We start from the raw sequence: 26,301 nt of genomic DNA, 5'->3' as shown, positions 1-26,301 counted from the left end.
CTGATTGGCTCTGATGCAAAAGAAGGGCGGAGAAGGTTTTTGTTGCGAATATTCGGCAACATAAAAGGATCGCCTCAGCTACTCGGCCCAGGGTCTCTAATCATACCAGCAATGCTTTTAGACGTCGATGGAGATCACTAGGATGTGATCTGTTTTAAAAATAAAATTGAAAAAATACGAATATTCGAAATAGCGAATATTGGCCGCGAAATTCGAGTTATTCGCGAATACTCGAATATGCCATATTCGTAACGAATATTCGCAATGCGAATATTCTTGAGCAACACTAGTCACCAGCAGACACAGCTATTTGCAGTGCCAGTGATTAACTGCATTTTTTTGGCAGCACTGTTGCTTTGAACACAAAAAAACAAATCCACTCCCTGTCAGTGTTGTAAGTAACAGCGTTTAAATAAACGCTGTTACGTAACGATTGGCCTCCAAGGGGTAACTAGTAATCTACCTGATTACTTTTACAGTCTCGGCAACGCCGTTCCCATTACATGGGCGGCGTTACCGAGATTACATTGAGCGCGCGGGTGGGGGCAGTCCGGGGTCATGTCTGTTCTCAGGGCCGGCGGGATGGAGCTGGCCAGTGGCCTGTGATTGTGATTGGGTGGGTCACATCACATGACGCACTGCGCATCATGTTCTTCACTTGATTCGTCGCCGGCGGGTCATGTGAGTGTCGGTCGACGCGTGACCTGACTCGTGGGTGGGTGGCGCTGGCGCGGCGCATGCACGCGCCCCTGGAGTCTCCCACCCGCGGCCGCCTGCAGACGTGACTCGTGTGACGGACGGTGTCAGTGTCACTGTGTCGGGAGTCAGGATGAGACTGGGAGTCTGGCGCTCAACTCCTCAGAGTCGAGTCCTCACCTGCTGAGTCACTCCAGTCCTCCTCAGCCGCCGACATCTCCCCCGTCCCCCGCGGAGGCTCCGCTCCACCACCACTGGTCCGGACCGAGGCCAGCAAGCCAGCAGACATCAGTCACCTCACCAACACCGACTGTGGCCCCTGCGCAAGCCAGCAGACAGCACCGACCGACTGTGGCCCCTGCGCAGCCAGGCGAGGAGCCGATTGGAACTGGGGGGGAGAGCGGCCTAGTCTAAGGCCTTAGGTCTGGTCTGGTGGTGGTGAATGAACTTTGTGCTACTGGCTAAGCTGACCGACTGGCTGCTGTGCTGATATTGTTGCTTGCTTGTAAAGCTTAAAAGACTCCAATTATCTGTCTATAAATATATAACAGGCTTATAGACAGATAATTGGAGTCCTTTGAGCTTTACAATTACAAGCAATATCAGCAGCAGTCACTGTCAGCTCAGCCAGTGGCACAAAGTTCATATTTCGCCACACCAGGCCTAAGGCCTTAGCCTAAGGCCTTTGGCCTGGTGTGGCGAAATATGAACTTTGTGCTACTGGCTGACTGACTGCTGATACCATACAAACCAAACCTGGAAATCTAGAAAGGATTTTAAGGTGGACCAGTGGACCACATACAAAAAAATAAAAATAAAAAAAAGATATTGAGTACAGTGCTATGAGGCTCATGCCTTTCTTTTACTAATGTTTGCTGCTAATTTTAATGCAAGCCTTTGGTAGAAGTTGCAGAATACTTGCATTGATAGGAAAAGATAGGATCCCAGCTGTTGCACAGTGCTTAGAATATTGCAGTTTTGTCTTGTATTATATTCTGCAACTTTTACCAAAGGCTTGCATTAAAATTAGCAGCAAACATTATTTAGCACAAGACAGGCATGAGCCTCATAGCACTGTACTCAATATCTTTTTTTTATTTTTATTTTTTTGAATGTGGTCCACCTATAAAATCCTTTCTAGATTTCTAGGTTTGGTATAGATTTAAAAAAAACATGCCCTGCAGTAGAAAAGTCACACAAAGAAAAAACTGTATATAGTGGCCCAGATTCAGATAGGAGATACGACGGCGTATCTCCTGATACGCCGTCGTATCTCTAAGGCCGGCCGGTCGTATCTATGCGACTGATTCATAGAATCAGTTACGCATAGATATGCCTAAGATCCGCCAGGTGTAACTGTGTTACACCGTCGGATCTTAGGCTGCAATTCCAGGCCGGCCGCTAGGTGGCGCTTCCGTGTCTTTTACGCGTTGAATATGCTAATGAGCATTTACGCCGATTCAGAAACGAACTCCAGCCCGTCGCTTTTTTTTACGTCGCTTGCGTTCAGCTTTTTCCGGCGTATAGTTACCCCTGCTATGTGAGGCGTATCCTATGTTAAGTATGGCCGTCGTTCCCGCGCCGAGTTTTGAATTTTTACGTTGTTTGCGTAAGTCGTTTGCGGATACGGATGGACGTAATTTACGCTCACGCCGAAACCAATGACGTCCTAGTGACGTAATTGGGAGCAATGCACGCCGGGAAAATTTGCGGACGGCGCATGTGCATTTAAATTGGCGCGGGGATGCGCCTGATTTAAATTCTACACTCCCCCCTAGCCGCGGAATTTGAATTCAGCCGGGGGATTTACGATACGCCGCCGCAAGTTTTGAGGTAAGTGCTTTCTGAATACAGCACTTTCCTCACAAAATTGCGGCGGCGTAATCAGATCTACCCCAGTGTTTTTATTCTTCAATCAGTTAATATAAACATCTTTGATATTAAAGATGTTATAGAACGTAATTGCATTGTAGAATATAAAAAAAAAAATCTCAGTTACTTTGCCGAGTAACTAGTTACTTTGCTAATAAAGTAACTGAGTCACTAACTCAATTACTTTTTCGGACAAGTAACGTGTAATTGTAACTAATTACTTTTTTAAAGGAAGATGAGCAACACTGCTCCCTGTCACACGGTTTTCTTGTCGGAATTTTCGATCGTGTGTACGCTACATTAGACATGTTTTGTTAAAAAAAAAATGACCAGGGTAAAGAAAGTAAGCAATCGAATAGACCAATAGAATAGGCTAAAATGTGGAAACACAAATAAGACAATTGTTTTGCTACACTAGAAGCTCAAGTGTATCATCTCAGTAACATTTAAAAAGGAACTTCACTCCTGGTTTAAAAAATGAAAAGTCAGCACTTTTGAATACTGTAGCTGCTGAAAAAACAGGTACTTACCAACCCACGAGTCTTAGCACTGTCTTCACTTTCTCTCCACTCTTTGCCGGGCTTTGGATCCCCGGTGCCGCCATCTTGGATTATGGGAGCTGGCTGTGACTTCCTAAAGTCTTTCAGCTGGTTCCCCACTGCGCCTGTGCGAGGCTCAGCAGTACTGAGTGCATGGTCCCGCAGCCTCCTGGAACATGATATGGGACTGTAGACAGAACCATTACAAATAAAATGTTATTAATTAAATGAAAACATAAAAAATATTGAACCAATAAGTAAATATATATATAATAACTTCCACTATTACCGTATTTACCGCGGTATAACGCGCTCCCGCGTATACCGCGCACCCCTAAAGTGGCCCCGAATCCTGTAGAAAAAAAGTTTTTTTTGTACTTAGTTTTGGTGTCTTGCGTGGCGGCCTCGTCGGGTCCGGCGTCCGTCTGCGGCTTCGGGTGTCATCTTCGTCGGGTCCGGGGTCCGTCTGCGGGCTTCGGGTGTCCTCTTCGTTGGGTCCGGCGTCCTTCTGCGGCATCCTCCCCGCTCGTTTCCCGCGCCGAGTTTGAATACTGCGCCGACATATACAGAGCGCAGTACACTCGTGTATTGTCGGGCAGGCTCGGCAACACTCGCGCTCACGTCCTGTACGTGAGCGCGGAAGGAGCCGAGACTGGCCGACTATACCCGGGTGTACTGCGCTCGGTATATGTCGGCGCAGTATTCAAAACTCGGCGTGGGAAAGCGGGTATCGGCGTATACCGCGCACCCACGATTTTGCCCTGATTTTGCAAAAAAGTGCGCGGTATACGCCGATAAATACGGTATATAACAAATATGTAACTACATACCAGCAAATATCAAAATTTATAAATGATTACTTAGCCATTACAGCTCAAGTAAATTGAAAACCACCATCAAATGTCCCCTTTCTAAAAGAAAGGGACTTGAAATGCCACATAAAAAGGACCGTGACATGGGAGAGAGGGCAGGACGATCTTCTCCCCTTGCTGTCCCCACCGACTGTCAAATTGATGGCACATTATAACCTTTATATGGTCTTATAACCTGAGGAAAAAAATGTTAGTATGACATTTAAATAACTCAACCAATTATATAATATAAAAATACAATATGCAAAATAGGTATAATCTGCAATTTGCAATTAGGGAAAAAAATACATCCTCACCCAGAGAGAAAAACAGCACATTTTTAAAGGAGGGTGAGCGAAGGATGAGTGGTATCTTTAAGTGAAGATCCACTCTAAGGAAGAATTGATCAGCAGGGCAGTTTGGGAGTGGATTTGTTATACTGAGAATAAAAGCATATTGTTCCAAACACACGTTAGAAAAAATTGACTAGCAGGAAGTCGGTTGCTCAAACTATCCAGGTAGAAGGTCAAAACTGCAAACACAAATAAAGCAGGTTTGTTTTCTACCATATAAATTCAGAGGACAATTCGAGAGCTGTTTTCAAATATTCCATAATGTATAAACACAAATCAGTTTTTTGGCATTTTATTTTGTCAGGATTTTTTTAAACTCTTCTGAAGGCCTCAGAAGGATAAGTGCATCCTCACATGTAGTGCGCATGTGGATGCATAATATTTTCACATATGCCACGTCCTAAACAGAGTTTTTAACCTCCCTGGCGGTATGATTCTGTCAGAAAAAACATGCTAAAAGCGGTACCATTATTTGCAAGGAAATTTGGCGTTTTATATTGTAGGTCTGTAATTTTTAGAAATAACTCACTTAAATCTGACCAAACAAGCTTCTAATAGGCATCCCGGGTATGACATTTTTTTAAAAACAAAATTATAAATTATAATATAATAAATAATTATAAATAATTATAACAAATAATAATATAATTATAATAAAAATTATTCAATAATGTAATCAAATCAAAATCACTGAAATTTGCTCAGTTGCAGAATTGTTGCTGTCATTATTTTTTTTTTTTTATGACGAATTTCCCCACAAATCGCTATCGCACAATTCTGCAAGTGATTATAATTTATTATCGCTGTTTTTTAGCTGATCTAAAACTATTTTTGACATAAAGGGACACTTTTGGTTGCTATGGACAATCTACAGTTTGCAGGGAGAAAGAAACGTTTTTATTATATAAAATGACATGCATGACACAGGACAGACCACTAGGGACAGGGGGGGTGTGTTTTTTTTACATACAGTACTGTAATCTATAAGATTACAGTATACTGTATGTAAGGTGTTTGTTTACTTTTTTGAATTTGGCGCCGTTCTCCGTCCCCGTGCGTCGTAACGTCGCAGGGAACGGAGATCGGCGTCACACGGAGGCACTGTGTGAATCGAGCGAGGTCCCACTCGCTCACACAGCGCGGTGGCATCGCTGGATCCAGGGACAAGGTAAGTAACTTGTGCCTGTAGATCTAGCGAGGCAAGCCCGTGACTGACACGGGGTTACCGCTCGCAGCAGGAAAATCTAACCCCGTGTCAGACTCGGGAAGACCGCCAGGCAGGTTAAAGAAAGAATGACTTAGGGGCTAGTCATGGACTTTATCGGCATAGTAGGTTGGTAAAGATAACAGTCACCACAAACGGGAACTTTATATAAAAATGTTTTTTTTTTTTTGTAATAAATAATTTTTATATAAAGTTCCCGTTTGTGGTGACTGTTATCTTTACCAACCTACTATGCCAATAAAGTCCATGACTAGCCCCTAAGTCATTCTTTCTTCTGAAGGCCTGTTGAGCCCCATAGGGAAAGAGAGCCTTGACTGATGGGGACATGGCCAGGTGCAGGACAAGGTGGCTGATGGGTCACCAAGGATTGGTTGTTAGGGGGGATGGGCTGGGCCTGAGCTCGGTAAAAGTTCTGCCCCAGGGAATTCTGGGTCTTTCATGAAAAGTGTCTGGAAGAGCTGCCCACCCTCCTGCCCCTTTTTTCTATGGTATGTCACAGCTTGCTGCGGTTTCTTGACCTTGCCAGCATTAAATGGCTGTAATAGGCTATGCCCTTGATGGAAATCGGAGGTAGGCAGCCCTGTCTAGCACTGATGGTAAGGACAGGTCCCCCCCTTTTGGAATTGTGTGCTCACTGTACAACTGTGACTGGCACTGGTTGAAAAGTGTTCACATGTTATGTTTGGATTTAATAAAGCTGTGGCCTTGCCCTTTCCAACCTAATGGTTGTAAGTGTTTTTATTTAATGGGGTGAGGGGGCATGAGGGAAGGTTTTTCTATACATTTATGTTACAGTTAATTGTACCTGGGCTCATTGCGCATCAGCAGTCAGTGTACCACAACTATTGGTACCATTTTACCTCATATCACAAACATTATATATATTTTGCTCTGTGCATCGTCGCTAGCCCCACCAGGGGGTTGGGACGCAGTTTGCTATCTTCGCTCTAAGCACTGGACCACTTTGTCCCGGCATTGGGTGGCCCCACAATATACAACTGGGTCCTGCTTGCCCCATCCCTCCCAGCTGCCAACATTTGTATACAATTTGCATTGCCATCCATGGTTACATGTGCATGAATTTAAGAGTTTTTTGAAACCGTTAACACTTCCTGGTGACACCAATGATTGTGAAAGGGAGTTCCACATCTTTACCATTCCAACAGTAAAGAACCCCTTTTAAGTTTAAGGTTAAACTTCTTGTCCAACTTCATTGAGTGACCAGATGTCCTCTTGAGTGATCTGAGACTAAACCGTTTTCTACCTATGATGGAATCACCATGTGGATATTTTATATACAGTGAAACCTCGGATTGTAAGTAACGCGGTTTGTGAGCTTTTCGTAATACAAGCATTTTTTTTTTATTCTGACTCGATTTGCGAGCGTTGTCTCGCAAAACGAGCAGGATTCAAACCTCTGCAGTGTGCAATACTGCATTTGGCCAGAGATGTGGGGCCACTGGTGTGCTCGGAGATACTCGAAGCCGCTTGGATACACTCGTCTCTGAGTGTATCCAAGCGGCTTCGAGACTTGGAGACACTCGTAAACACTCCGTTCCCGAGTTTCTCTGAGTGTCTTCAAATTTCTCTGAGTGTTTCCGAGTGTCTCCGGCGCCCCCGCTCCTCTGACCACATGCGGTACTGCATAGACAAGCAGTGGCTGTGGAACAGATTATCTGAGTTTCCATTATTTCCTATATCCTATGATATACGAGTGCTTTGGATTACAAACATTCTTCTGGAAGAAATTATGCTTGTAATCCAAGGTATTAATATATTGTGATCATATGTCTTAAAGAGGAGGTAAACCCTGTGGGTTTTACTTCCTTTGTTGTTCCCTGCAAAGTAAAAACACAATGTGCTAGTATGCATCGTATACTGGTGACCAGAACTGGGCAGCATACTTAAGAGTTTTGTAAAGTGGTAGAACTATAGATTTATCTCTTGAATAAATCACCTTTTTAATGCATGAGTTTGTTGAGTTTGTCATGAACTAGGACCCTCAGATCCTTTTACATCCTTGATTTCCGCAGGGGTTCCCCCCCCTAGCATGTAGTTTACATTCATATTTTAAGCCCCAAGTGCATTACATTATATTTATCAGCATTAAACCTCATTTGTCATATAGTTGCCCACCTCTGTAAATTGTTGAGGTCTTATTGTAAGGTTTCAATATCATGTTGTGCAGATTTAACTATTTATACCAAGCAAAATAGTCTACCAAGCAAAATAGGTGAGTTGGAAGCTCTGGTACACGAGGACTATGATTTAATTGGTATTACTGAATCTTGGCTTCATTCTACACATGACTGGGCTATTAATATACCAGGCTATGCTCTCTTTTGGTAAGACAGGGTAAATCAGAGGAGTGGTGGTGTCTGTCTTTATCTGAGACGGAATGTTAAAGCAAGTGTGAAAGAGGACCTAGTTAATGGAGAGTGTGATGAGTCTGAAGCATTTTGGGTGGAACTGTACATGGGTGTATGTACCACAAGGCTATCATTGGAGTTTGTTATAGACCTCCCAGTGTTAATAAGGAGGTGGAGACTGAGATCCTTGCACAGATACAAAGGGCTGCAAGGGCTGGGATAGTGATAATTTTGGGGGATTTTAACCACTTAAGACCCGGACCAATATGCAGGTAAAGGACCAGGCCCCTTTTTGCGATTCGGCACTGTGTCGCTTTAACTGACAATTGTGCGGTCATGCGACGTGGCTCCCAAACAAAATTGTAAATAGTTGTAAAAAAACACACACACACCGTGAAAAAAAAGTCCTTTATTAATAAAAAGAAAAAAAAATCAAGCGGTGGTAATCCACTCTTGGTCCGCCTCCCCGCTCCAACGTTGTCTCTATCCAGCGACGGGTGAGCTCCTCTCCGGTCCAGCCATGAGAAGATCGTCCGGGATCCAGAACGCAGCATCGCCGGCCACCTCTCTCCACCGGAGACAGCCCGGCGAATGACGCTGCTGAAGCTGTGACATTTCTTATATTGGTGAGGCGGGGCCACCCGTCACGTAACCCCGCCCCCTCTGACGCAAGGGGGAAGCCTGGGCTTCCCCAGTGACGTAGCAGAGGGTGGGTCAGAGGGGGACGGGGTCACATGACGGGTGGCCCCGCCTCACCAATGTAAGAAATGTCACAGCTTCAGCAGCGTCATTCGCCGGGCTGTCTCCGGTGGAGACAGGTGGCCGGCGATGCTGCGCTCTGGATCCCGGACGATCTTCTCATCGCTGGACCAGAGAGGAGATCACCCCTCGCTGGATACCGACAACGTTGGAGCGGGGAGCAGGACCGAGAGTGGATTACCACCGCTGGATTTTTTATTTTTATTTTTTATTAATAAAGGACTTTTTTCCACGATGTGTGTGTGTGTTTTTTACATATTCTCAGCGTAAATAGACGTACACGCCCCTAGCGGCCAGCGTAACTATGCAACTAAGATACGACAGCGTAGGAGACTGGTCGTATCTTAGCAACATTTAAGCGTATCTCAATTTGAGCATACGCTTAAAGATACGACGGCGCGGATTCGGACTTACGACGGCGTATCTACTGATACGCCCGTCGTAAGTCTACGTGAATCTAGCCCATAGTGTCTACAAAATAGGGGATAGATTTATGGCATTTTTATTATGATTTTTTTTATTAGTAATGTCGGCGATCTGCGATTTTTATTGTAACTGCAACAATGCGGAGGACAGATCGGACACTTTTGACACATTTTTGGGACCATTGTCACTTGTAGAGCGATCAGTGCTATAAAAATGCACTGTTTACTGTATAAATGTCACTGGCAGGGAAGGGGTTAACACTAGGGGGCGATCAAGGGGTTAACTGTGTGTTCCTTCACTGTGTTCTAACTGTGTGGGGATGGGACTAACTAGGAGAGATGACGGATCGCTGTTTCTACTTTGTAGAAACACACAATCTGTCTCCTCTCATTTGACAGCACAGAGATTTGCGTGTTTACACACACAAATCCCTGTGCTGGCTCTCAAAAACACAATGACCCGTGGGCGGCGGCAATCGTGCCCCCCGGCCACACTCATAGGGTCCCCCGCTGTGCAGGACACATGCGTCCTCTGGCGGCTCTTAAAGGGCAGACGTATGGATACGTGATTTTGCGCACTCGTGCCACTTTGCTGAAGTTTTTTCTTTGTGAGAAGGTCGGCAGATGTTTAAGAGCACAATATTTCCAAGGATGAGGACTGCTCTCCAAGACTTAGACTGGGAGGGAATATTGGCATCGATGAACACAGAACAGAAATGGGAATTCTTCAAATAGACTGTATGTGAACACACTGCAAAATATATTTGCATGGGCAACAAGATTAAAAGGCTAAAAAAAAAAACCTATGTGGCTCACGGCCAAAGTTAAAAAAAAGCTGTAAATAATAAGAAATAAGCCTTTAAGCCTTTTTAAAAAATATAAAAATTAAGGAAAACTATCAGCATTTAAATGTTACAAAGAATATAACAAAATATAACAGACTGTGTATAAAGGAAATCAAGGCCGCAAAAATTCACAATGAATCACAGATTGCAAATAGGACAAACCCCCAAAAATTCTTTAAATCTATTAATAGTAAAATAACCTAAAATAGTTAGGAGAAATGAATGAACTATTCCAGCGCCGAACGCCAGTGCGCAGGCGCCGTATAGCGCCGACTCGACGTTCGGCTTCTTTCGGCAACTCGTGACGCTCCTTATGCGACGGGGTGGGTAGTTTTTGTCATCACGTTAATCACTAACTGCTGCATAGGAACGCCCACTCCCGCAGGATTCAATACCCGGAAGCCGGCTAAGAAAATAGCTATACGAGGTATGTACAGCAAAAAAATGTCGAGACTGAGCTCAATGTAATGTTAGAAAATTGTTTTTAGGGTGAACCCCCGCTTTAACAGAGTTCAGATTAAAGTTAGCCATTTATGGATTTTAATATGGGTTTGACAACAGCCCATGAATCAAATCCAGGTCAATTCACATATCCCTATTCCCTAATTATAACCTCTGGCTCCCAGGTAATTAGGGATGAGCGGAACACTCCCCGGTTCGGTTTGCATCAGAACCTTCGAACGGACCGAACGTTCGTGGGAACTTTAGAACCCCATTAAAGTCTATAGGACTCGAACGTTCGAAATCAAAAGTGCTAATTTTAAAGGCTAATATGCAAGTTATTGTCCTAAAAAGAGTTTGGGGACCGGGTCCTGCCCCAGGAAACATGTATCAACGCAAAAAACGTTTTAAAAACTAAAGTTTTTTTGGGAGCAGTGATATTAATGATGCTCAAAGTGTAAAAAAAGTTAAATATTCCTTTAAATATTGTACCCGCTGGGTGTCTATAGTATGCCTCTGAAGTGGCACGTGTTTCCTGTGTTTAGAACTGTCCCTGCACAAAATGACATTTCTATAGGAAAAAAAGTAATTTAAAACTGCTCGCAGCTTTAATGTAATGTCTGGTCCCGGCAGTATGCATGAAAATCGTTGAGAAAAATGGCATTAGTCCCCCCCCCCAGGCCATTTCCAGCCCCTTTGGGTCTTATATGGATATTAAGGGGAACCCCCGCACCCAAATTAAAAAAAGGAAAGGTGTGGGGCCCCCAGGACCTATATACTCTGAACAGCAGTATACAGGCGGTGCAAACAAGACAGGGACTGTAGGTTTGTTGTTAAGTAGAATCTGTTTGTAATTTTGAACTGGTACATTTTTAAAGTGTAGCTCCAGCCCAAAAAATCTATTTTTAAGCTTTTTGGAAAACATATGAAAGGTTTATCACCCCCTGTAACATTTGCCGTCTGTGCACCTGTTCAGAAGATTTTACCTCACTTTCTGTCCCAATGACAAATGTTTTTTAGAAGATTTGAGGTTTCAAGTGAAACAAGGATTGGTGAAAAAGCATTAGGGCCTTTGGTGGTGGTGGTACCACAACACTAAGTCCTCACAGTTACTCTTGGTGGGTGCTGGAATGGGCCCTGCTGTGAAATATTAGATCAAGAATTGTAATTACATGCCCAAGTTGAACAAGGGCAGAAAAAATGGACCTTTGGTGGTGGTGGTGGTGGGGGTGTTGCCACAACACTGTAAGCCCTCACAGTTACTCTTAGTGGGCGCAGGAATGGGCCCTGCTGTGAAATTTTAGATCAAGAATTGTAGTTACATGCCCAAGTTGAACAGGGGCAGAAAAGTTGGGCCTTAGGCACTGTTTCCACAACACAGCAACCCCTCACAGATACTCTAGTTGGAGCGCAGGAATGAGCCCTGCTGCAAAGTATTGCAGCAAAAATTGTAATTGCACGCCCCTGTTAAACAGGGTCAGAAAAATTGTGCCTTAGCCACTGGTGGTGGTTCCCAGAACCAAAAATGTTCTTACAAGCTATCAGCATGATCATTGAGGAGGAAGAGGATAGTCACTCAGCATAACAGGATAGTCACTCAGCATCAGCATAGGCAGTCTTGAAGGGATCTGACATTTCAAAAACAATTATTTGGTAACATCAGAATCGGGTGATTGGTAGCTGGTGGTGATCCAAGACTGATTCATTTTTATGAAAGTCAGTCGATCGACAGAGTCGGTGGACAGGCGCACCCTGTGATCGGTTACAAAGCCTCCAGCAGCACTGAATGTGCATTCCGAAAGAACGCTGGATGCAGGACAGGCCAGTAGCTCAATTGCATACTGTGAAAGCTCTGGCCAGTGATCCATCCTCAAGACCCAGTAAGCCAGAGTATTTTCGGTGAGAAAGGTGTCCAAGTCTGATCTTGCCCCTAGGTATTCCCACACCATGTAAAACAGACGCTGGCGATGGTTGCTGGAACCGGTCATACCTTGGGGCTGCGGACTAAAAAATTGTCTGAACGCACTGGTCAGATGGCCACCTTCTCTACCGCTCCTTCTTTGACTGACCGAAGCCTCAGCAACACGTTGTCCAGGACTACGATTTTGTCTCTGGGAACGCGTTGCACAGACCTTTCTGCAAGGTCTCCCGAACATGTTTCATCCTCTGCTCCCTCTGCGCCGGCAAGATAACTTCTGAAACCTTACCCTTGTAACGTAGATCAAGGAGGGTTGCCAGCCAACAATGATCCCTCTCCTTAGTAGCATGAATACAAGGATCCTTCCGCAGGCTTTGCAGGATCAGGGAGGCTATGCAGCGTAGGTTTGCTGAAGCATTTGGTCCAGAGTCCTCTGGGTCACTCAGGATGACATGATCGGCAGCCACCTCCTCCCAGCCACGTACAACTCCATGGGTTTCTTGGGACTGTAATTGATCCCTTGAAGACTGCTGCTGATGCTGAGTGCTAGGCTCCACCTCCATGCTGACACAATCCTCCTCCTCATCCTCCTCGTCCTGTTCCTGTGTGAAAGGGGGCCTTAAGAGATAAGGAAGTCCTCCTCTTCATCCCTCTGTTCTGCCTCAAGTGCTCTGTCCATAATTCCATGCAGCGTGTTCTCCAACAGGTGGATAAGAGGAACAGTGTCATTGATGCATGCACTGTCACTGCTCACCATCCTCGTAGGCTCCTCAAATGGTGACAGGACAGTGCATGCATCCCTGATCATGGCTCACTGGCGTGGGGAAAAAAACAAGCTCCCCTGACCCTGTCCTTGTGCCATATTGGCACAGATACTCATTGATGGCCCTCTTCTGCATGTGCAGCCGCTGCAGCATGGCCAACATAGAGTTCCACCTGGTGGGCATGTCACAGATTAGGCGGTTCTTGGCCAGGTTGTATTCCTTTTGGAGGTCAGCCAGCCGAGCACTGGCATTATATGACCGTCGGAAATGCACACAGAGTTTCCTGGCCTGCTTCAGGACATCCTGTAAGCCTGCCCAAGAATCGCTGCACCACCAAGTTAAGGACGTGAGCTAAACAGGGCACATGGGTCAGTTGTCCCTGTCGGAGGGCGGAGAGGAGGTTGGTGTGATTGTCGCAAACCATCATTCCTGGCTTAATCTGGCGTGGTGTCTACACAGAAGTGGGAACAGAGTCAGGAAGAAAAGGCGCACAGGCACAGCAATTACTGCTCCTGTCAGCCTAATGTGATTGTGTCTGGTAGAACGTTGCAGGCTATTAAAGCGGAGTTCCACACAAAAATGGAACTTCCGCTTTAAGTGAAGATGACCTCTTGACATGCCACATTTGGCATGTAATATTTTTTTTGGGGGGGGGGGGCGGATACCCTCTTTTTAGAAGGTATCCTCCCCGGGCTCTGTGATGCAGGAAGGAAGTTCACCACTCCCTCCTCCCTCTATGCAATCTTCTAGGACACGTCACAGGTCCCAGAAGATTGCTCGGCCAATCACAGCGGCTCGCGCATGCGCAGTGTGCCCACAGTCACAATGCTAGCGATGAGGAGAGGAGCGTGGATTTGTTCGCCAGCATTGCTGGACCGTGGACCAGGTGAGTGTCCGATTATTAAATGTCAGCAGCTACACTTTTCGTAGCTGCTGACTTTTATATGGGTGGAACTCCAATTTAAGACTGCTGAAATCTGGTTTAAATTGAAAGTTTTGCTTGCTATTATTGGCTGTTTATGGCCACCCTTAGTTTGTAACATGCCACAGTGGAATATGGTGCTATACATATATTTAATAATAACAATTTATGGGGTATTTAAATTAATCTTCCATGTCTTAGTTGTATATGTACATACCTAGACCTTGGCTCATACTTGGTATTTGCTATAATACTTCTGGGCTTGTTTTCAGCTAAGTATCATGACCTGCATTTAAAAGAGTTTTTTTTTTAATGTGTGGAATGAAGTAGCAAGTACTAGTATTTAGTGATATAAACAGATCAAGTGATGTTACAATATTATCATTCTATAGAATCGTGATTTCTATACAATTGACACAGTTCTTAAAGTATTTTTCATTTGTTTAACTTTTATATTTTTAGATCGAATTTTGGGAACAATGCCAGATCCACCCATGAATCTGAGACACCCTCTGCACCAGAGCTGCCTAGACATGCAGACAATGAGGCATCAACAAACCTGTATGTGGGATCACAAATACTAGAAAATTACAGTCTGGTTCCAGGGGAAGTTTATTCTCATCCAGTTGATGAATCAGATAAGTCATTACACAGCTATATGGAAAGGGAAACTCAGTCAAGCAAGCCACATGAAGAGCTGAGTCAGTCGGAAAACTATGAATCTAGTAGGCCAGAATCTAACTATGATGAGTCACAGTACAGATATTCTGAAGCTACATCTCAGGATCCAGCTGATAGAGTCACAAAGCCAGAAAACTTACAATCAGACAGGCTTGTGTATACCACTGCTCAGTCACCAGTACTAAAGGAATGTGAGGTTCACTTAGATAAGATAGAGCACAGATATGATGAGTCAAATAAGCTACAGTACATCCACAGTCAATCACAGGAGCAGGAGTGCAATCATTGTCACAAGGTGGAACTAGATGACAAGCAATCAGAAGTGCCTGTCCATACATATGAACAGTCTGAAGTGCCAGAATATATATATCAACATTTGGAAAAGTCAGTCTACAAGTTTGAAATGCCAGACAAGCCAAGTGTCATGTATGAACAGTTGGAGGAGCCAGTTGAATTCTCTAAGGAACCAGTATATACATATGATAAACAGTCACAAGAGCGAGTTAGCACATATAAACAGTCACAAGGGTCAGGTCTCAAATCTGAAGAGACAGAAGAATTAGGTTACAGACCTCAAAAAGTAGAACATTCAATCCATAAACATGATTTATTAGAAGAACCATCTCATAAATGTGAAAAGTCAGAAGAGACAGTTCACAGGGATGACCTATCACAAGACTTTGTTCATAAACATAAACAGTCAGACAACCCAGCTGGCAGATATGAGCAAACAGAAGAATTAGCTCTTCAACAACCTAAGACAGTAGTCCACAATAATCATCAATCTGGGGAGCCAGAAGAGGCAGAAGAAGCAGTCCAGAAATATGGGCACTTAAAGGATCCACTTAATAATAAATACGAGCCTTCAGAAGAGTCAGAACATAAATATGAACAATTAGAAGATACAGTTCATAAATATGAACAGTTAGATGAATCAACTGACAGGTATGAGCAGACAGAGCAGCCTGTTCAGGGATATCAAAAGTCAGAGGAATCAACTCACAAATATGAAATGTCTGAGGAGCCAGTTAATAGATATACACAGTCAGAGGAGATAGTTCACAGTCATGATCAATCACTAGAGTCAGATTACAGATATAAACAGCATGATGAACCAGCCCATAGTTATGAACTTGCAAACCAGTATGAAGGCATTGAGGACCCAGCATACATTCAAACAGGGTCAGATGCTACAAATTCAGAGCGTTCACAATCTGGGCTGATTGATTTGGAATCCCACCAACAACAGTACAAGCCTGTTCAATTAGAGGAAATGCAAAATACAACAAATATTCCAACACTAACATCTGAAGTACTTGTTAAGTCTTCTGAAAAAGATTTAAGACCTAGTGAATACTTAGAGCAGCAGCTGAGAGAAAGTTACATGGAAGAACCAAAATATAGTGATACTTCAACTGATGAAATGCATGCTAGTGAAAAAACAGGGGAGCAATTCCATAAATACCCACTGTCAGAAGAACAGAAACGGCTAGGTATACATAAAGAAGAGACACAGCAATGGCATGCTAAATCAGAAGAGGCTCAGCATGTAGATGGCTTATCAGAAAGGTCTCGACAAAAGTTACCAACTATTACAACCGTCGAATCAGATGGATCCATGCCAGAAAAGACACAAGATCAAGATGGTCAAATTACTTACCAAATCCTGAATGGACATGCCGAACATGGTGAATTACAGACAGTCAACTATGCGTCAGAAGCAGTGAAAGAGATAAATGCTGAAGAACCAGAAGAGACACAGGCAGAAGAACCCCCTGCAGAAAATTTTGACTTTCTTGAGGTATGTTCTTAAGAGTACCAACCTACCTTCCAAATTTAGAGCTTGGGAGGACACTTCAGGGAGATAGTGATCTATGGATTACTAAGCACCCTGTGGCAAAAAGTGGCCAAACTGTTACATAGTTAGTCTGGTTGAAAAAAGACACAGTTCTACCCACAGAGAAAATAACACACACAAATCAAATCGAAAAACCTCCATGTACACAGGGCCAGATTCACAAAGCAGATGCGCCGACTTAACTCGAGATGCACGGCGTAATTGAAATTTGCGCCACGCGTATTTTTGCGCCTGATCCTCAAAACGAGTTACGCCTGAAAACCAGTTTTTTTCGTCCTACCTAAAAAAATTACACCGGCGCTTCTTCGAGCGCAAAATACGCTAGACACGCCGCTGTTTTGATAGGCAAAGATGCAAATGAGGGAGATAAGGCAATCCACAAAATTAAGTGTGTGCGGCGTAGATTACTCCCTGTGCGCTTCTGTTAGTTTCATGGTGTAAAATTACACTTTATAAAAGGTGCCCTAATTTTACACCTGCCGTGTATATGTCAGCTAAAGCAACACCATTAAGGAAGAGCTGAGCACACACACTTGCAGGACAACAATCTGTATGCCAACATGCCAGGGGCATCCATTCGCATAGCTAGACTAGTGACTTTAGTTACCGAGGGTACCCCCTCTTCTGAGGGAACAGCAGTCAGGAGACGCCTCGCAGAATGCATCTTTACACAGTAAACACACACATTAATTATGGCACAATGAGAATGCATGAATGCACACCACTGTGGTCCCTAGCACAGACACATCACATGCACATCTAATTGGATTAGATCCAAGTACCCCCCTAATGGTACTTGGGAGCAGTAACGCCCCGCCATGGCTCCAATTATGTCACTGTGCATTCATACACCATTCATGGACCTGGAAACACTTCTCCCTGGTCCTGGGGATCCCTACTTCACCAAAACTGAGAGTGACACCCTTATTTAATCAGGAATGCCCACCCCCACATTCATACATCATTCACACACATAAAACAAATCATAAGTACAGTATACCAAAAAAAATAATAAAAATCAAAAATCAAAAGTACCCTGCAAAATTAACAAGGAGTTTGTGGCCACATCAGTGAGTGACTCCTTAATTGTCCCCAGGCTGGCCTCCATCTGGCTCAGAGTCACTTTGATCTGAGCCAGATTGCGGGTCTGCCGGGCATTGTCCCTCTGCAGATTGCCCGGCAGACGCTCGGCCACCCCCCTGGTCTCATGGGTCGCCATCATGCCTGCCCCTGAGGCTTGTGGCCTGGGAGGAGGGGAGAGAGAGACCCTTGTGGGCTGAGGCCTGTTGGGGAGGAGTGGGAGGGGCTACCCCTGATGGTGGCCTGACTGCTGCCAGCCTCAGGGGTAGCCTCAAGGGTCAACAAATCAGATGCCAAAAGGACTTGCCTGGCAATGTCCATATCTTCAGCCTCCACCCCCTCATCCTCCTCCCCCTCAACCTCCTCATGAGGGGAGGTGTGGCCACTCCCCTGCCCTGGGGACTCCTGCCCTTCTTGGGACTCCTCAGCAGCCTCTTGTCCTGGGGATGGTGCAGCAGCCTGGCCTGATGGGCCAGCAACCTCCTGGCCTGATGGGCCAGCAACCTCCTGGCCATCTGTGGAGGACACAAAACACTCACAGGTTGTAGGATCCACACACGTGGCACATCTTCCCTTCCCCCACCCACACATGCTAATCACCAGATAGAAAAACCCAAAACTTACCTGTCCTCACAGGAGAATCAGATTGATAGCCAGGCAGGCCCACCACCTGCTGTGGGTGGAAACACCGGCCACTGCCCATTCCTCCTCACTCAGCCTGACGGGGCAGGGTGCGCCTCCTCCAGTGCCCCTGGCATGGGCATTGATCTTGGCCATCTTGTCACGGACCAGGCTCTTAAGATCGTTGATCTTCTTTTGTATGCCAGCGGGGGTCCTCGTCTCCCCCCCCCCCCGCTGCCGCATTGATCTGATCCGTGATTTTTTTGGATGATCGCCTTCCTCCTGGCCGGGGGGGTGTTCCGGCTCTCAGGGCCATGTAAATAACGCCCATATTGGGCGATTCCCCGAGCAAGAATCAGCTTCTCGATGCTCGAAAAATTTAGCTTCCTGCGCTTTGGTGCCATAATACCCACCACTCAGCAACAAGAAAAAACAAACACAACAAACAAACAAAAATACTCACACAACAAACAAACAAAAATACTCACAGAACAATCAAACAAAAATACTCACACAACAAACAAACAAAAATACTCACACAACAAACAAACACAAAAATCAAACCACACAAGCAGACAGCTAATAGAAATTCAAAAACAAACTCCCAAAAAACAAACAGAAAAAAAACTCACAAAAAAAACAATCAGCAAAAAACAAACAGTAAATACAATCAGAAAAACCACACAACTACTACACTCTACTACTCCTCCAAATCTTTTAACTAACACGAAACTCACCAACACACACCAACAGATGACAGAGCAGAAGCAACCTGCTCTAGGAAGGGGAACACAGGGATGTACTTTTGCAAGGGAAGTGTGTTTGTCTGGGGCTTTTTATACACAGGGCGATTCTCAAACTAAGTACACTTGGCCTTTTTCCTATCTCACTGATTGCGCCGAGCCAAGTTCTGCACATGCCCAGTGAGGTGCTGATTCGTGCGTGCATGCGCAGTACGGGCGGCCCTTCATTTGCATGGGGTCACGGCTCATTACAATGGAGCACGCCCACTTCCTTTCCACTTGTAATAACCCTGCCTTACGCCTCGGGATTTAAGTTACGCTTGCGCAATTTGGGCCGCAAATGCGCTGTGGATACGGCACTTACGAAAAAAATTAAGGCGCCGTAACTTAAATGACATACGATTTGAGTAACTTAATTTGCGCCGCTGGTTGTGAATCTGGCCCACAATCCTTTACCCACAGTTGACCCAGAAGAAGGCAACAAACACCAAATAAAGTATGATCTAATGCTCGTTCTTGATCCTTCCTGATCCCCCAAGAGGCCATGAGATATTCCCTGGATCAACTTTACCTTATTAGTATTTTTTTGTGCATTTAGGAAGGATTTAAGGCCTGTTTCAAAACAATCTACTGAGCTGGCCAGAACCAGCTCTTGAGGGTGCCTCTTCCACATTTTCATAGCTCATATTGTGCCTTTCCATATTTGGAGGTTAAATCTCTTTTACTCCAGACGTAAAAGTGTTGACCTTAAAGTGAATAATGCCGCGTACACAGGGTCGGAATTTCCGACAAAAAATGTTCGATGTGAGCTTGTTGTCGTAAAATCAGACCGTGTGTATGCTCCATCGGACATTTGCTGTTGGAATTTCCGGCAACAAATGTTTGAGAGCTGGTTCTCAATTTTTCCAACAAAAGTTCTTGTCGGAAATTACGATCAAGTGTAGCCAATTCAGACGCACAAAAATCCACGCATGCTCGAAATCAAGCAGAAGAACTGCACTGCCTATCGAACTTCATTTTTCTTGGCTTGTCGTACGTGTTGTATGTCACCGCACTCTTGACGTTCGGAATTTCCAACATTTGTGTGACCGTGTGTATGTAAGACAAGTTTGAGCCAACATTCCTTCAGAAAAACGACCAGTTATTTGTTTACAGTGGCGGTTCGTCCATAGAGGGCGCTGGAGCGCCGCCCCCTCTGGCTCTCACCGCCACTGAGTGAAATAACATAGATTCATGCATTGCACGAATCTGTTATTTTCGCCGCTGCCGCTGTTCTATTCAGATGGCCGGCGCTCAATGTCCGGCCATCTGAATAACGCCAGCTGGTTGGCTGTACGGGAATGTCTATCAAAGCCAACGGCTCTGATAGGCTTTCCCAATACAGCCCTCGGGTCCCGGAAGCTTATTCTCGGAGCGCACAGACTGTACGCCCCTTGAATAAGATGACAGGCGTCTCAGCCAATCACGTTGGCCGGTTCTGGCTACCTGTAACCTGATTGGCTGAGACGCCTGTCAGTCATCGAGTGCGGGAGAAGACATCGTGGGACGTGGATGCCTGACTCCAGTAAAGGTAAGTGCCGGGCGGGGGGGTGAAGAACACAATTTACAGGGCACAGTGGGGACAATTGGCACAGCGGCGACCATTAAAGGGCACAGTGGCTGCGTTTAATGGCATGGCACAGTGGTGACAATGGATGGCACAGTGGCTGCGTTTAATGGCATGGCACAGTGGTGACAATGGATGGCACAGTGGTGACAATGTATGGCACAGGGGCTGCATTTAATGGCATGGCACAGTGGTGACAATGTATGGCACAGGGGCTGCGTTTAATGGCATGGCACAGTGGTGACAATGTATGGCACAGGGGCTGCGTTTAATGGCATGGCACAGTGGTGACAATGTATGGCACAGTGGCTGCGTTTAATGGCATGGCACAGTGGTGACAATGTATGGCACAGTGGTGACAATGGATGGCACAGTGGTGACAATGGATGGCACAGTGGCTGCGTTTAATGGCATGGCACAGTGGTGACAATGGATGGCACAGTGGCTGCGTTTAATGGCATGGCACAGTGGTGACAATGTATGGCACAGTGGCTGCGTTTAATGGCATGGCACAGTGGTGACAATGGATGGCACAGTGACTGCGTTTAATGGCATGGCACAGTGGTGCGAATTGATGGCACAGTGGTGCGAATGCATGGCACAGTGACTGCGTTTAATGGCATGGCACAGTGGTGCGAATTGATGGCACAGTGGTGCGAATTGATGGCACAGTGACTGCATTTGATAGCATGGCACAGTGGTGCGAATTGATGGCACAGTGGCTGCATTTGATGGCATGTAACAGTGGCTGCGTTTGGGCACAGTGAGACTGCAATTTTTTTTTCCTTTGCGCCCCCCCTAAAATTTTGAGCACCAGCCGCCACTGTTTGTTTATACATGTTGATCATATTGCCCCTTAATCTCCTCTTCCTCTGTTAACAGAGGGGCATTAGACATGTGCGCTGCAGAAAAACGTGTTTGTTTTCGCTTTCGGAAATTCTAAAACTCCTAATTCAAAAATCCAAAAATTCGAAAATAAGAAAGGAAAATCCAAAAATTCGAAATAATAACTAACTAATAATAACTAATTATTAAATTATAGACAAAAAAGTATTACCGCGCTAAATACAAACAATTACAAGTGAGCTGCAACTAAAAAGTGGTATACACACAAAAGTACAAGTGAAAAGAAAAAGAATGTAGTTGCGCTTAATTAAATGATTAAGTGAAGATTTGATTTTGATAATCAAAGTCCTAAGTTTTGATTAGAACAAGCAATAAAGTCCAAAGTTGGATTAGGGGATGGTGGCGCTGCTTATGCTTGTTGTTAAGTGTCCACAAGATGTCCTATGTGTTGTAAAATATTTGTGGGGGAGCTTCAATTACTAGGAGAGACCAATGGGGATGGGTCTCCTAGCCCTGCACGTTATTGTATTCAAACGTCCAGGTGCTACCCCCTATTAATGCTTGTAATCAACACTGGTGACCCAATGGTCTGTTGGTTCTTCCAGTGAGAATAATGTATATATATCCAGAGGGTAGGAGGGCAGCCGGTAGATCAGATTTCTGATCTAATAATGTCCTATGTACTTTATCTGGTTCAAATAGTTACTTCAAATTATATTGAAAAATTTTTCAGGTGATTCCGATGTGTAACCCCAAAATAATAATGTGTGCAATGGGTGCACAAATCCAAGATATTGTAGGACTCCACAATTAATATAATAATAAAAGAAATAAATGGTTAAGTGTCTCCCAGGACACTGTGCATTGAGTGATATTCCAGGTCTAAACCCTTAATTGACTAAATAAATGAGTGTTATACAAAAATAACAAAAATATTAAATTAGTAGTGCATAGTCCAGGACACTGTGCAGGCCAGAAGGATACCGTGTGCTTAAGGACTTTCGTGTCAATCTGCTCTGGCAAAGAGCGTGTTGAAAAAGTGTATGTGTTAAGAAAAAATAAATAAAAAGAAATAGCAGAAATAATTATGACCAACAACCGACGTCGTCAGGTAATGAACCAAACTATGTGCAAAACAACAAATGATTAATATATATATGTGCCGTCCCTAAGTAGGGTTCTGAGAAAAAATATATATATATATAAAAAATATATATGTGCTAATATGTAGTGAAGATCCAAAATTGATGGAAAAAACAGCATCAATAAACAAATGATCATATAAAAAGTGGAGTAAAACGTCCGGGCTAAACCATATAAAAATAATGAACTGGGAACCCTCACTGGGTAATTGCTACAAGTTCTCTTGGTTAGCCAAGGTCTCAGGGACCAATCAAAAGTTCAATATGGAAACAATGTATCACTGATGACAGAGTGCATATAGAAGGAAAAACAAAATAGTGACTTCATGTGATTTTCTTCTTGATGAATTTTAGCGTGACTTTTGTGCTCCCCCTGCTGGGTCCCCACTCACCAGATGTTGGCACCCCTAAGGGCAAAAGGCAATGGTGGTGGTACCTCGTTGTTTGTTGTTGCGCTGGTTGTTATTTCTAAAACGCAGGAAATTTCCTTCTCACCTCTCCAGGGGGGGGGGGGGGGGGGGGAGAAAATCCAATCAGCTTCCAGGTGTCCAGAGGATAGCAATCAAAAAAGAAAAAAAGGAATCCACATAGTGTGACACTGTGTTTTGCAAGAGAAAAGACCACCGTCTTTATTTAAAAATATATATCTATATATCTCTCTGCTGTTTAAAGGTAGTTTGACAATCCAACCACCAATCCCAAACACTCATGGGATAGATAAAGATATCAGCAGGACATAGTTTAAAAAAACGTATCCAAATAAAAATAAATAAATTTAAAATGAAAAAGTGAAAAAAGGAGCGTTCAAAGAACAAAGTTACAAAAATGAAAATAAAAATAAAAATGGGCCACAAAGGTACAATTAGCCCTGTTATCCACTTATGCTCACGAGCTGGTAAGCGATGCCTGTGTCTCACGATGACCGCCGTACATCAGCAAAGGGCGTTCGTGGCTTTCCGTTCAGGCAGATCGCGGCTCGGAGGATAACGCTACAGTCAGCTGGGAGGGCATGCGTACGTGTGTGCGTCTGGGTCACCTGACGCGTTTCGTCATATGACGTTATCAAAGGCGATTCAAGCAACAGACGTACGCTGTTGATTTTTATACACGGCGTTGGATGTGTCCCGTCTGCAATGAGGATGTTTGATTTTGGCTATACAATTACTTACAGCCCGTAAGCCTCCCATCCATTAACCCTTGGTTAGATCCAATTGTAATGAGGGGATTGACACAGCCGGCACCAAAGATAAAAATTGCTCTCCCTTTTGGGATTTATATTAGTATAGCAAACCACATTATCTTAGCACCTAATGGATTGATACTGCCACAATGTAACAAATATGTATCCTAAGTGGCAAACTTCATTCAAGTGCAAATAAATATATGCATATACACAAAAATTGGTTAAAATAGAGAGATAAATAAACGTGTTGGTAGTGTGTTATCCCTAATCTTAGGGGTTTCAAAAAATGGTGCGGGAATGTTATCCGATTACAGAGCGTGTAGGGGGTAATTACAATTAAATTGTGTAACGAGAGTCAGAGTGAAAAATGATAATGTCCCCAGTTCCATGAATATCTAGTACTGTAAATAATTATATGCCCAGGAGGCATATTAAGTTTGTGGTGTATTCCCTATAGACATAGTGGACTAGCCCTGTGGGGGAAAAAACGTCATTTTCCCACGGGGGGAGTTCCCCCATTCATTATTGTATTAACGTAACTGGGCAATCCACTATGTGGGGGTGATCTGTAAGTTTTCCTACCTACATTGTTTGTACAGTGGGGGAAGTCCCCAATAGGGGCAAAGGGGAAGGTTGCATAAGCCTCCCTAAATAAGTGTAGGAGAGAGTTAATAGTTTAGAAACAAATCAATTAATAAATATTTGAGGAAGAAGAAAGAGGAATACATGCGTATGTAGTGGGAAATAGAAACAGGAGTGTGAAGAAGGCCTGTCACTTCAACCCATTCCTATAACCCACGTATATTATGTTCTATAGATGGAGCCTATCATCTGATTCAGATAATTAGGATTATCATATGGGAGAGCTAGTGGGCTACCTCACATGTTTATTGCTCCCCAATAAGGATATTTTAGTTATGGGATGTAGTTGCCTTGTGCCTAGGAATAGGGTGTATCATAGACCAGGGCTCAAATTCTCTCTAGTAGAATTAGATGGTTAAAAGGAGTTCATTTTTGGTTTTATTCATATACTTATTCTTTATATGTAGTAGCTTTATATGTTTCTTATAGGTTTAATCTAGAGGGAAAAAAATGATGCTATTGAATTTGGATTCGTCTATTGGTTCTGTCTGTTTTAGTCAGAGTATGCTCATGGTAGGAAGTTATTAATGATGTTAGTCAAAGAGGAAATGTTTTATCTGGAATATTAGCTGTAAAGTCCAGATCTCAATGGGGCATCCAGGTATAGGTGTTTTGTTGTTAAAAATTGGAAATTAAACAGTTCAAGTCTATGTCTGAGTTGAGGCCTCTAGGAGCTAGGGATCCCATCTTATGTATCCATCTTGTTTCGTTCTGTGATACTTGTACTTGTTTATTGCCACCTCGCCAGTGGTCCTTAATGATGTCAATCCCAAAGAATGTCATACAAGTCGGGTCTTTGTGGTGTTTCTCTGCGAAGTGTCTCGAGAGGCTGTGTTTAGGGAAGCCTTTTCTTATGTTTCTGATGTGTTCCCGAATTCTTATACGCAGGGCCCTAGTGGTGCGGCCTATGTACTGCAGGTGGCATGGGCACTCTATGACGTAAGTCACGTGCGTGCTATTGCACGTGATTAAATCTTTTATCTGATATTCCTGGTTATACACTGTGGATTTAAAGGTGGTTTTTCTCCGGGGTTGCGGTCTGTTGGGAAGGCAGCGTTGGCACCTGTAGAAGCCTTTAAGGTCTGGACATATGTTGATGTTCTGTGGGGGATCCAGTACATTATGCACAAGGTGTGTCCTTAAAGTAGGAGCTCTACGATAGATGAACTTAGGGCGGGGTGGGAGAATGTTAGCTAATGTTCTATCTTCTCTCAGGATGGGCCAATACTTTCTGAAAATCTTCTCCACTTGTTGGTACTGGTTATTAAATCCAGTGATAAAGGAAAGATCCATATTGGGTGCTGTTATTGATTTATTTTTCTTCAACAGTGTTTCTCTGTCCATAAGTCTGATGGTGTTCTTTAGTTTGGTTAACAGATCTTCTTTGTAACCCTTTTCAAGAAATCTCTTAATGAGTACTTCTGCTTGTATGTCAAAATCTTCCAGTCGTCGGCAATTTCTCCTGACTCTCAGCAGTTGTCCTTTAGGGATATTGCCTATCCACTGTGGGTGGTGGCAGCTGGAGGTGGATATGTATCCGTTTCTGTCGGTTTTTTTGAAGAATGTTCTTGTGCAGAGTTCCCCATTGTGCTTGAAGATCTGTAAATCCAGGTAATCGACAGATTGGTTGTGCCATTTCCCCGTAAAGGTTATACCAAATCTGTTATTGTTGAGTTCCTGTATGAAAGTTTTCAGACTGTCTTCTGTCCCATCCCAGAGAATGATAAGATCATCTATATATCTTCTGTAGTGTCGTAACTGAGGTATATTCTGCCCATATATATGTTCCGCCTCCCACATGTCCATGAATAAATTAGTGACACTTGGGGCGTAGCGAGCCCCCATCGCTACGCCCTTTTTCTGTACATAAAACTGTTTCTTGTACCAGAAATGGTTATTGGCCATAGCCATCTTCAGGCC

General features: G+C 44.1%; 1 protein-coding gene across 6 annotated transcripts in view; it reads left to right on the top strand.

Moving 5' to 3' along the window:
- Window positions 1-26,301, top strand: part of TNKS1BP1 (tankyrase 1 binding protein 1) — a 411,008-nt gene that overhangs the window by 256,328 nt on the left and 128,379 nt on the right. For all 6 annotated transcript variants that reach the window (XM_040320876.1, XM_040320873.1, XM_040320875.1 and 3 more), the window contains one exon: window positions 14,442-16,461. In XM_040320876.1, coding sequence (XP_040176810.1) covers window positions 14,442-16,461 — 2,020 coding nt within the window. The remainder of the gene's footprint in view (window positions 1-14,441; window positions 16,462-26,301) is intronic.

Source organism: Rana temporaria, chromosome 8, assembly GCF_905171775.1.
Source record: "Rana temporaria chromosome 8, aRanTem1.1, whole genome shotgun sequence".
Lineage (NCBI taxonomy): Eukaryota > Metazoa > Chordata > Amphibia > Anura > Ranidae > Rana > Rana temporaria.
The sequence above is the reverse complement of the archived record's forward strand: the minus strand, read 5'-3'. Positions and strand labels throughout refer to the sequence as shown.